This window comes from Neomonachus schauinslandi, chromosome 1, assembly GCF_002201575.2.
Source record: "Neomonachus schauinslandi chromosome 1, ASM220157v2, whole genome shotgun sequence".
In the NCBI taxonomy this organism is placed as follows: Eukaryota; Metazoa; Chordata; class Mammalia; order Carnivora; family Phocidae; genus Neomonachus; species Neomonachus schauinslandi.
In genome coordinates, this window is record NC_058403.1 from 92819522 (window position 1) to 92832625 (window position 13104).

The window sequence follows — 13104 nt, forward strand, 5'->3', positions numbered from 1 at the left end:
GCCTAATAACAGTAGCAACAATGGCTACCATTTATTGAACATTTGTGTATCCTGGGTGCTTTGTATACAGTATCCCAGTTAGTTGTCACAATAACCCTGTTCTGCAGATGAATATAGTAGATGAGTATACTCAGGTGAAAAAACTTGCCCCAATCCCCCAGCTGCTAAGTGGGGGGCCAGGATTTGTACTCATGACTGTCTGACTCCAAAGACCAGATTTTTAACCACACCAATGTATGGACTTTGAGCCCCTACATTGGCCATAAAGCAGTCAATCTGCCCATGGGCACAAAGGGAACGTGGCCCACCTCTTGGTTCCCAGTGCCCACCATATGAGGGCCTTGCAGCGAAGGCATTCTTCAAGTTCACAAGGCACGGAGTAAAGCATAGAGGCCAAGGAGCTCTCAGGGGTATGGAGGGATCCCCTCAGGGACTTTCTCTCTGCCATGAGCTGTCATCTTCTGCTTCATTTCCTCCGCATAACCTCAAAGTCATCACCAGGTCAGAGCTGCCATGTTTGGGAGCTAGACAGTTGGAGAATAGGCTGATTATCATGGAGATGAGACACTTCACACATCCAAAAGATTTTTCTGCTGTCAAAGAAAACTAAGAGGAAAAAAACCCAAGCACAGCTGATAGTCATGTGTAAAACACAAAAATAAGGGAAGGGGACCTAGGTGGCTCAGTCAGTTAAACGGCTGACTCTCAATTTCAGCTCAGGTCATGATCTCAGGGTCGTAGGATTGAGCCCCACATCAGGCTCTGGGCATGGAATCTGCTTAAGATTCTCCCTCTCTCTCTCTCCCGCTGCCCCTGCCCCCACCTCTGCATATGCTCTCTCTTTCTCTCTCTCTAAAAAAAAAAAGAAAGAAAGAAAAAGAAAAGAAGGAAGAAATGGAAGAGCGGGAAAGAGGGAGGATTAGGAGGAGAGTGAGGTGGAGAGCAGGAACCTATTTAAGGCCCACAGGAACTGCTAAAGAAGCACCTGTCATTCATTCACCTTTGTTGGTCTTCTCCAGTTGGTAATTGGCCAGACTTAGCCTGCATCTATGAACACATGTTCTGAATTATTGTGCTATTTTGCCAACTAAACCCCTGCACTTTCATTGTAGAGCAGTGTTTCTCAAGTTTTGGCATAAATCAGAATCCTCTGGAGTTTTTCTGAAGTATAATTTGCTAGGGTCCATGCCCAGAGATTCTGACATAGTAAGTCTCTGGTGAAACCTGAAAATATGTATTTCTAATAAGCTCCAAGGTGATACTGATGCTGCTGATCCATGGATTGACCACGCTTTGGGTAACACAGGTATATACGCAAGTATATGAATTCTCCACCCCTCACTTCTTCCCAGCAAAGCTTGCAATTCAATTCAGGTTTCTGACATACTTCCCAAATCCAATCAACCCTTCACATCACATAATGAAGTAGGAACTTTAATAAAGAAGTTTGCCTCAAAACCAAGGCATTAAAGTAAATTCTTTTTAAATTATATTCCAGAAACCAAATCCTGTGGTAGGAATAGCAGCTGTATTGAAAGCAGTGAATCCAGAAGCAAATTGGAGGAGCAGGACAAAGAGGAGTTAAACCATGTTAGAGTCAGTCACCATCTGTAGCTCACTGCTAAGCTTCTGCTTGCCCCTCCCTCCAGGTTCCTGGCTCATGTGAGCTCCTACACAGAGACACCAGTGGTGGCCTGCATTGTGTCGGGGTTCCTGGCAGCTCTCCTCTCGCTATTAGTCAGCCTGAGAGACCTAATAGAGATGATGTCCATTGGCACACTCCTTGCCTACACCTTGGTTTCTGTCTGCGTCTTGCTCCTTCGATACCAACCGGAGAGTGACATTGATGGTTTTGTCAAGTTCTTGTCCCAGGAGCACACAAAGAAGAAGGAGGGCATCCTGGCTGACTGTGAGAAGGAAGTTTGTTCTCCTGTGAGTGAAGGGGAAGAGTTTTCTGGCCCAGCCACCAACACATGTGGCGCCAAAAACCTACCATCTCTGGGAGACAACGAGATGCTTATAGGCAAATCAGACAAGTCAACCTACAACGTGAACCATCCCAACTATGGCACTGTGGACATGACCACAGGCATAGAAACCGATGAATCTGAAAACATTTATCTCATCAAGTTAAAGAAGCTGATTGGGCCCCGTTACTACACCATGAGGATCCGGCTGGGCCTTCCAGGCAAAATGGACCGGCCCACAGCAGCTACAGGGCACACGGTGACCATCTGCGTGCTCCTGCTCTTCATCCTCATGTTCATCTTCTGCTCCTTCATCATCTTTGGTTCTGACTACATCTCAGAGCAGAGCTGGTGGGCCATCCTTCTGGTTGTTCTGATGGTGCTGCTGATCAGCGCCCTGGTGTTTGTGATCCTGCAGCAGCCAGAGAACCCCAAAAAGCTGCCCTATATGGCCCCTTGCCTCCCCTTCGTGCCTGCCTTTGCCATGCTGGTGAACATTTATCTCATGCTAAAGCTCTCCACCATCACATGGATCCGGTTTGCAGTCTGGTGCTTTGTGGGTAAGCAACTTCCTTTGGAGCCTTGAGAGTTCCCTCTCAAGGCCTTGAACAGGCTTATCCCAAAATTACCTCCTAGCTGGACTAGGCATCTCCATTGCAAGAGGAATCTAGCTGGTTTTATGGACCCTTGCTTTCTGCATTAGAGTCCATAAAGCCAGTTGTGCCCTTTCTGCCTGTTATGGTCTTGGTCGTTGGTTCTGAAGAATGATGCTGATCAATCCATCACTTCATTGAATACTATTACTGGACATTCTTTTTATGGATAATTAATTCCATGAGAAATCCACTTCAAATGAATCCACATAATAAAGGGACAAAAATAGCACAGTAAAAGTGAGAGCGGGAAAGTTCAACTGGAATTCTATCTTAGAAACTAAAAATTATGAAACTAAAAGTTACAGAAAAAAGGATTTTTCTTACATTTGACAAAATTAAATTAAAATACCAATCATGCCCTAATTTTTTTAATCAGCAAAGTATAAATTAAGTGTGGATTTTTTGGCATAATTTTTCTGACTAAATTATACCATTTAACATCCCCACTTCATATTGACTTTTACAAAATATTAAAGACTTTTTCATTTTTTCCCAAGATTCTTTCTTCATCCTTCGATATTCCAATCATTCTCTTGGGAAGCACCCATCACGCCATCATTCTTACTGATTTTCTTTTCTTCTGTTGATAACTGAAATAACTCTGCCAGCTCCTCAACTGTCCACAGCTTTGGGTGTAAATCAGAGATGCTCTCTCTAAGTTCACGTTCATTGCCTTCAAAAAGTCTTGCACCTTTCCCAAGATTTTTAATTTTCCTTTGTGCTCGATTTGTATTATTATATGTTTCTCACACCCAACAAGCACTGATGTTCATGAGATGGCTGGGGATTGGTGCTCATGATCACTTGAGAGGGAGGCTTAAGTGAAGCCTAATTTTAAAGTTCCTCAGTCACTATCTTGATGGTCCCTATACAAATTGGTAGCCCCGAAGTCCCATCCACTCCTTGAGGTCAGGAATATGGGCGTTCAACACAGCATCCTCTGTGCCTGGAACACAACTCGTGCTTAATAAACACTTCTCTCTGACTACTCTTCAGTTGAGAAAAAAGGAGTAGCTGGAAAGGAGCATGAGGAGGTGGAATTTAAATTGTAAGCCTATAAGATAAAATTTACATAGAGGGAAGTAGCGGAAAAACAGTGCTCAAGGGCGCATCGGTGGCTCAGTCAGTTAAGCGACTGCCTTCGGCTCAGGTCATGATCCCAGGGTCCTGGGATGGAACCCCACATGGGGCTCCCTGCTCTGTGGGGAGTCTGTTTCTCCCTCTGCCTCTCTCTCTCTGTCTCTCATGAACAAATAAATAAAATATTTTTAAAAAAATAGTGCTCAAATGAAAGGGCCAGGGTCTTCCAGCAGATTCCTCACCACTGAAGGCTAGCCTGTGTCGTCTTATAAGCATCCCGTCTCAATTTTTCACGACTCTAGGTGTCATCCTTTGTTAGACTTTTGGGGGAGTTCGTGAGAGAACCCCAGTAACTCATCAAGGTTTTAACTACTTACCTGATTTATTCACAATCTCTCTTCTCCATTGAAACGTGTTTCCCCTGGAACATGTAGCTAACCAACGGAAAGATTCGACTGAAGAAGGGAGAAATATTTCAGTCACATATTTGTCAAATGACTGAAGGCATAGATGCAAAGACACAGGCATTCATTCATTCATTCCTAGAGTAGTAAAGCTGGAAGGGACCTTCAATATCCAATACAATGTTCCCCACAGAGTGGTGACTTTCCCATCGGTAGTATTTGGGCTGATTTTAGAGAGTCTAGGAATGAATTTTTTTGAGCTTTTAAAAATATTGTATAGTTATTATACATTTTCACACATACTAGAAAAAATATATATACTCACATGAATCTGGTGATTATTTTGAAATTTAAAAAGTGAGTCAAATTAAAAGAAAAAACATCAGTCCTAGTGCTGGTGCCATGATTCATAGAAATAATTAACACTTAATATAGTTCTAGCACATACCAGCCATTATGCAAGTGCTTTCCTCACATTAACGTATGTAACCCTCACAATGACCTTCATTTTACAGATGAGGAAGCTGAGGCACTTGACTGAGATCTTGTAGCTAGAATTTGGTAGAGCCAAAATTAGAAGTCAAGTCGTGTGGGTCCAGGGATCGTGACCATAGCCACTATACGTGGTATAGAAATAATGGAAGTCGGAGAAATACCGACATCGCCTACCCCTCCCCACTTCTCCCTCTCTCAGTTTTACAGATGACAAGACGGAGCCTCCGAAAGGTTCAATAACATGCTCTAGGTCAACAGGAATAATGGCAAGCTCTTCACAAGGCTATTATTAAAACCCAGTGTCTCCACGCTCAGCTCTGCTGCTGGTACCTCCCCACCACGCTGTCCCTGAGCATCCTTCTCATTGGATCAGAATGTTTGCTATCTGTAGTTTGTGCAGATCAATGACTGACATCAGGGCAGTCTCCACGGTGCAGAACCTCTGCAGTCACACAGGGCCCCACATTTGGTCTAATGCTCTGCTGCTGCTTCCTTGAATTCTTAACAACTTTTTTTTTCTTAACGACTTTTTAACAAGAGGCTCTACAGTTTCATTTTGCACTGGGGCCCACAAATTACACCACCAGTTCTGCATCACATCTGTGGTTTCTGGAGCACCAGAGGCATTTTACAAAAGCGGTAAGGTGGCGGGGATCCTTGCCTTTGAAGTCAAACAGCCCAGGTTCAAATCACAGCTCTGCCACCCCTGGGTCTTGTGACCTTGGGAAGTTCAATTACCTCCTTTGCATTTCAGTTTACTCATCTGTAAAAACGCAAATAATTCTACTAGTCTTGATCTGGTTGCCCTTTGGGGCTTAAATAAGAAAAAGGGCACCTGGGTGGCTCAGTTGGTAAAGCATCTGACTCTTGATTTCAGCTGAGGTCATGATCTCAGGGTTGTGAGGTCAAGCCCAGTGCGAGGCTCCATGCTGGGCATGAAACCTGCTTGGGATTCTCTCCCTCGCCCTCTGCCCCTCCCCGCCAAAATTAATTAATTAATTAAAATTTAAAAAGAAAATATTGGGGAAAGTAATATGAATTCTTTCTCTCCTGCCTTTCTTTTTAAAATCTAAAATGACTCATTATTCCCCAGACTAGCTATCACATGCCAAAGTACAGCATGAACCTGTTCTGACTCAGGCTGCCCTCCCAGTTATCAGGCAGAAGAAAACTCCCAGAGAGCCTTTTGTAATCTTGGCGATAGCATAAACTTCAAAGTCGTTCCAGAAACGGATACTCCCTGACATGGGAGGATGTCACCCTGCAGCCTGGGGCTGGCCAGACAGAGGGCACAGGAGCTTGCTCCACAAGCACCCAGCTGCTAGCCACTACCTGCTTTAGCATCATGGTCTTTGAAGACCAGTACATGAGTAAGCTTTGCCTAGAACAGAAATTCTCTATCTTGACTACACAGCAGAATCACCTGACAGCTTCTGAAATATTCTATGCCCAGGATCCCCCCTCAGAGATTTTCTGATTAAATGAGTCTGATGTGGCCAAGTACTGGGTATTTTTCAAAGCTCCCCAGGTAATTTTAATGAGTGGTCGGGTTTACAGTGATCTAGAACCGTGGTTCTCAAAGTGTGGTCCCAGACCAGCAGCATCAATATTACATGGGAACTAGTTAGAAATGCGATTTTGAACCCCACCCCAGACTTACCAAGTCAGAATCTCTGAGAGCAAGTTAGGTTTTAACAAACCCTACAGATTATTCTGGTGCATGCTCAAATGTGAGAACCACAGACCTAGAGAGAAAAATAAGAAATTAGTAAACCAGGTAGATAATTTAATTACAAAAACTCCCTGTTTTCCAAAAACAAATTTTTGCCCATGTAAGATATATCTATCCCACAACCCCAAATTGGCTTATAAAATTTTCAATGCTCTCATAGAACAAAGATCCCACCTCTAAACTTCTGAGTCTCCAAAATGTCAGATTTTTCTTCCTAATTTCTCTATTCATAGTATACTTTCCTGGAGAGAACAGTAGAGATATTTTTAAATGGAACTTCTTATGAAACATCAGCTACTTTTTAAAAAGATTTACATGGTTAAGCTGAGTCATAACTTGATAATCTTCTTGGGCACATTTTTTCTAACCAGACTTCTCTAAATGAATCTTAATTACAGCATTTTTCTAACAATGTTTTGCTAAGCTTTTGACCTTCAGATGAGCACGACTCATAGAGTAAAATAAGGCACAAGTCCCAATAAGATTACTCAGCGCTTGTTTCTTTTCCTTCAGACAAGAGAAATAACACACATAGCAAATGTTTGATAATCCCAACAAAATGAGCACAGAGAAGCCTGAGTTTTCCTTTCCTCTTAGCTGATGTGGTTTTGTAAAAGAACACCTCAAGGGGTTGGGCAGTCTCAGGGAGTCTGAAACTAGCAGTGACCAATGATGACACTACTCAGTGGCACTTTCCAGCGTCTACTGTTCCCTGTGGGACTTTATTAGAAAGTAATCATCTGGTAGACCAGCTCCTGGGCCCCCTCACCCCAAGGGCTGCCAAGTTCTCACCTGGAATTTTTTCAGCCCCTCTGAGAAAGCAAATTCTTGTCTATAGATTTAAAGAACAGACAGTGATTTGGCAATGAACTTCGTAAATCCTGTACTAAGACATAATTTCCAAAGAGAAGACACACCTATGGTCTTTACCTGCCCTATCATTCAGAAGTCCTTTTGGAAATGGACTCAAAGCAGCCATTGTCATGAAGGGAAGAGGAGGGAAGGAAGAGAGTTGTGAATTGGGGACAGAGATGGCATCAAGATAAATCAACTCCTGAGGATATGTCCCATAATAAGCTTGAAATTCTCCTTGTAGGCAGAAGAGAAAACAATTGGCAATTTCATCAAATAAATCATGCTCAAATGGGCAAAAAAAAAAGTCATGAAGGCCAGGATGAGGATGACAACAGGGCCAGGGCAATTCCAAGAGAGAGTGTGGAGGGGATCCCTCTACAGTCAAGGCTGCGTGCTGGGTCGGGGGCTGAGCATGGGGAAGAGGGCTGGGAGATCCCAAGGTTCTACGCCCAGCGGCAGCTGCAGTGTCAGCTCTCCTTTGAGACAAAAGAATGAAGGGAGAGGGGGCCGTGGCAGAGACAAAGGCCCTGGAGCAGGCGTGTGCAGGGTGCCTGGAACACAGAGCCCTGACAGAGTGAGCACTGGGCATCTTTCCCTCAACATTACATTTGTAAGATTCATCCATGCTGTTGCTTGTGGTTTTAGGTTGTTCATTCTCCTTGCCCGGCTAGCCTTCCACCGTGATAATAATATAATAATATAATAATAATATTATATTATATTATAATATAATAATAATAATATGCCCATGGACATTTAGCTGGCTTCTAGTCTGGGGCTGTTACAAATATGGCTGCTGTGAACATTCTTGTACATGGTTTTTGGTGGACACATGGACACATTTCCCTGGGGTTTCTGTGGAGTTAGAAGTAGAATTGCTGGCTTGGATTATTGGATTTTTTTAATATTCCTTTACAAGATTGCATTCTGTCTCCTGGCCATTATACCCCTCCAATAAAATAAGGGTCCCCAGTTCCATTTTGCAGATGGGAAACTGAGGCATAAAGTAATGTGACTTTATATTTGACCAGTGGCAGAGCCAGGGAGAGACTCTCCACCACCCCCTAACCCCCCCCCCCCATTCAGTTCAATCGGAGACCGCTCTTCCTGGCCACACCATATTAAACAAACCTTACTGTTATTATAATCAACAGGGCTTGTGAAGGTATGTTAAAAACTAACCAGCAAAGTGGGAGTTGGTAGGGATTGCAGTGGGTGGGGAGGACACCCTCTCATGACCATCCAGTCTTCCTTTCTGCATTGGCAAATGTCTGTTTTGGAAAGCTGATCCCAGGGTAGTAAAAATAAAAAAGGCTCTGGGCATAACAAAGTGCCTCAGTTATCTGCAGAGGGCAGGGCTTCCTGCTGGAAAGTGAGCCCCAGGAAGAGGTAGCTCCACCCAGCCTGAGGTCAGCCCACCTCCTCTGGCCCTGAGCCTGTGACTGCCTACAGAGGACAGGAAGCTCCCATGGGACTCTAGAGATCTGGCAGCTTCTCCTCAGCCAGAGTTGGGGCCAGTGGGGTTAGAAACCTGCAGTTACTGTCTCTCTCCAGGTCACCCGGGCTCTTCACGGAGTTGAGTTTTTGTTCGTTTTCCCCCCATATGATCCAGAGACACCCCCCGCAACCCTCTACTTGGTAGGTTTGGGGTCATTTACTTAATTTGCACAGATGGATTCACACAAGGAGAGTAAATGGGTGTATTGCCCACTGATGCTCAGGTGTCCCAGCATCTGAAAGCAAGCCTGGCATTTCTAAACCTTCCCTGGAGACGCCTGGGTGGGCTGGGAACAGCCTTCAGTTTAGACTCAAGAGATGTGAGTTCCAGTGCCATTTCAACCACTGATTTATTAAACAGGTTTTAACCTCTCTGGGATGATGGATGAGAAAGTACTTTTTTACAAAGGGTTTTACGATCACAAAGTGTTCTACTACATAAAGAAAGCCCATTAAATCACCAAAGGCATGATTCTTCATCTTTTCTAGCCTGAACCTCTCTTGGGCACATTCTCCATCAGGGAATTTCTGTCTGGAAGAAAAGCCGATGCCTCCTTTCAAATATTTCCCTTCGCTGCAAACAGCCCTTCTCAGGACTCATTGCCATTACCTTTGAGCAGGGCTGGCATTCAGCCCCTGTGCCGGGGTACAGCCATGTCTGTTTTTAAAATACTGAAACACTTGTTCCACATCAGGCTCCCTGCTCGGCGGGGAGTCTGCTTCTCCCTCTGATCCTCCTCCTCTCATGCTCTCTGTCTCCCATTCTCTCTCAGATAAATAAATAAAATCTTTTAAAATAAATAAATAAAATACTGAAACACTTCTGTGCCTACTGCTAACTAGTTGCTGCCCTGAGTGTCTCCTCTCCCTAAGATCCAACAACTCAAAATAATAATAATAATAATAATAACTCCAGCCCAGCAGGAGGGTCTCCAAGACCCTGCTGCAACACAAAAGCTAATTCCCTTCTGATTTTTAACACCACCCCTGCCTTTCATGTATTACAGCTTGAAGATGTATAACTACAATGCAATGGATCTAAGTTTTTAAGGAACAGCAGGATTAAATATGCAAATATCAATTAGCCATCTCATTGTTGAGGCTTGGTTCCAAATGACTTCTGGCTTATGCTGAAAGCAAATCCTCTCTCAAAAGATAAAACTTTACCATCTGTAAGGGTTTACAAAAGAATACGATGCCAGTCCCAGTGACAAATAACAGCGCCCCAAAACTATATCAAGCAGTAATAGCATCATTGGAGTGAGTCTATAGTCTCATAAGGTGTAGAGTTTTTGCCCACATGCTTAATCATTCAGGGCAATTTTAATACTTCTGGATATCAGATGATATTAAGGAATTACCATTTTTTAGATGTGATAATGATACTAAGTTAAGTTTTTTTAAGTCTATTTGAAAGATACATACTTAATTATTTACAGATAAAGCACAGGATGGAAGGGATTTGTTTCAAAATAATCTAAAGAGAAGGGCTCAGGAGGGTGGGTGTCAGGAGGGAGCTAGTGATGCGTATATGGGGTTCTTTATACTATTCTCTCTGCTTTGGTATATGTTCGGAATTCTTCAAACTAAAAAGCTAAGCAAATTTGTTTTCTATCGGTCTATACCCCCTGGCCACCCCTGATAGGGGAGATACACCCTGGATCAGGACATGGAGAGCCCCTCCATGGGATTCACAGTCCCACCACTAACCGTGTTGCTGTAGAAAATCTCTTATTTTGTCCTGTGCCCCAGTTCCCTGTCTGTGAGATACACATAATCCTAACCTTCCCACTCCCTGGCCCTCCACACACACGCGCGCACTCACACACACGTGCGCACACACTCACACGCGCGCGCACTCTCTCACACGCGCACGCACTCTCACACACACGCGTGCACTCACACACACGCGCACACTCTCACACACACATTCCCAAACAGGCTACGAGGAATCTAAACAATCACATGTATAACATTTTGAACTCCTTGGGGAAAAGGTACAACATAAATAATGTATCATTAAGACCTCAGCACCCAAAAGTGTTGTGTGAAGTTCAGTTTAGATGATTCAGAATTCCCAGAATCCCCACAGATCTTTCAGAAACTACCTCATGCTTAGTTTTCTAAGCCAGCTGAAAAAAAGGAGCAGAAACAAAAAACACCCTGCTCCTACACAGGAGGCTTTTAGCAGCTCTGTTTACTCCCGGACACAAAGCCTTTGTCTATGTGTGACAGATGGTACTACATGCTTCTCTGCTCTCTCTACCTCCCTTCTCCCCTCCCTCCCTCACTTTATTTGATCCCCTCTGTTTCTTTGTCCCCATCTTTTTTTCCTTTTCTCCAATCCTTGGTGCCTTACACCACTCTCCTTGAACTTAAGGGCCAGCAAGAAGGGTCAGACAGAATGACAGACCTTTGCCTGGGCTGACCGTTTATTCCATTAGGCTGCATGCACACAGTCGCTTCTTGGTTCAGAGCACTTATATTCGAAATATATATATATTTAAATTTATTTATTTGAGAGAGAGAGAGCATGGCGGAGAGGGGCAGAGGGAGAGAGAGTTTCAAGCGGATCTGGGCTGAACACGGAGCCCAACGTGGGGCTCCATCCTACGACCCTGAGATCATGACCTGAGCCGAAACCAAGAGTCGGACGCTCAACAGACTGCGCCTTCCAGGCGCCCCGAAATATATTTTTGAAGACAAAATAGCACACCTTTGAAATGATAAGGGGCTCAGAGCAAATATTAAAAGGCCCATAAATATTTACATAGCAGATTTCCATGGGTTGCTTTCTCAAAGTAATCGTAGTCAATGCATTCATGCACACACATGTTCCTTCAGACACAGTCATTCCCAAAGAACAAATAACCTCTTACTCAATACATACTGTGATAAGCATAGTCTCTAAACCAGCCTGCGGGGGGCAGCTGTGAAGGACTGGGCATACAAGAGTCCTCTCTCTATCCATATGGAATGCTGTTTCTGCCCTCGGCCCGTTTCCCAATCTGTTTCTTTTTTTGTAAAATGAAGGTACTCAAACAGATCTATAGACTCTTTCCAGTTCTAAATATTTGGATTCTATGAGGCTCTTAGAGAATGTCCATAAATCCGTCTACCTGACGCCACCACACCGGGTGGAGGCAGGGGAAGGTCTGTCAGAACGGATGTCAAACCAGTGCTTGAATGATGAGCAGTGTGATGGCAGAACATAGAGCTTAGGAGCAAAGGGAAAAGGAAAAGAAATGGTATTAAGTTCAGTAGGGAAATAACTCATTTTTAAATAGGGTCTGAGAAGGGGATCAGATGGAAAGAATTGATAATAATAGAGACCAAGCAGGAATAGGAGGCAAGATTTGACACCTGCCTCAATGTCTAAGAAAAGATAGCAAAAAAGCAAAAATGGGCAAAAAGAGCTGCGTGCCTGTTGATCCCACCTGGTCTCCTGAAATTTATTCTCAGGTCTCAAACATGCTTCCAACGGAGGCATTCTCCAAGAAGTAGCATGCTGGCCCTTTTAGAAGGGGCCTTAACTTGGTGCCTTGTCCTACACAAGGGTAATTAACTATCCCCCCATGGCTACTCCCCCTCACCCCCACCCCCAACAAGAAAGAGTGAAGATCTGTGTTCAGAAAACTGAAGTCGCTATTTGAGAGTAGCTACATCTGCAAATGATTAACTCCAGGATTTATTACCAATTAGGACTATAAATCTCTGCTTACTTTGGCTCCTGGCAAGTTGATTTCACTGGGGGATTGGGCAGGGGGTGAGGAGAAAGTCATTGAAAACAAAGAGGGAGAAATCCAAGTTTAAAAAAGACCCACTTCAAATTCAAAAGGAGCAGGATTTCTCAAGCACCAAAGAGGAAAGCAGAACTTGACCTTGTGGTTCTAAGCAAACAGCTGTGCAGATGCCTGCAGGGTTAGCAAAGTCAAACGGACTAGTGCCACTCAGAAGAGGGGTGTCTGGGGTCTGGAAGGGGGTTGCATAACTGAGTGGCATCCGGTGGCCAAGCCCTAATATGGCTGGTGTTGGCAATGGAGTACGTGCTCAGAATCTAAGGGATTCCGGGTCTTGGCTGACCATTGGACTCACCTGTGAAGCTTTAAAACATACTTATGCTTCGATCACACTGCAGACCAATTAAATCAGAATCTCTAGGGGTGGAGCTTGGGTTTAAGGGCGGTTCAGAAACTCCCCAAGAGACCTTCCAGCTGAAGCCAGGGTTGAAAGCCACTGCTTATCTCATTTCATCTTAATGGCAACCCCATGTTATAGGTACAGTGACTATCATGAAGAGAAAACTGAGGCACAAAGAAGCTAAATAACTGGTGCAGGGTTACATGGCTAATAGTGATGGAGGCAGGATTTGAACCCAGGGTTCACACTTAATCACCGTGCCCTATGACCCCCCAAGG

At 44.1% G+C, this 13104-nt stretch overlaps 1 protein-coding gene across 1 annotated transcript in view; it reads left to right on the forward strand.

Annotated features, from left to right (window-relative positions):
- The window catches only part of SLC7A14 (solute carrier family 7 member 14), a 48903-nt gene that overhangs the window by 33669 nt on the left and 2130 nt on the right, over positions 1-13104 (forward strand). The window contains exon 6 of the mRNA XM_021702647.1: positions 1650-2527. Within this exon, the coding sequence (XP_021558322.1) occupies positions 1650-2527 (878 nt within the window). The remainder of the gene's footprint in view (positions 1-1649; positions 2528-13104) is intronic.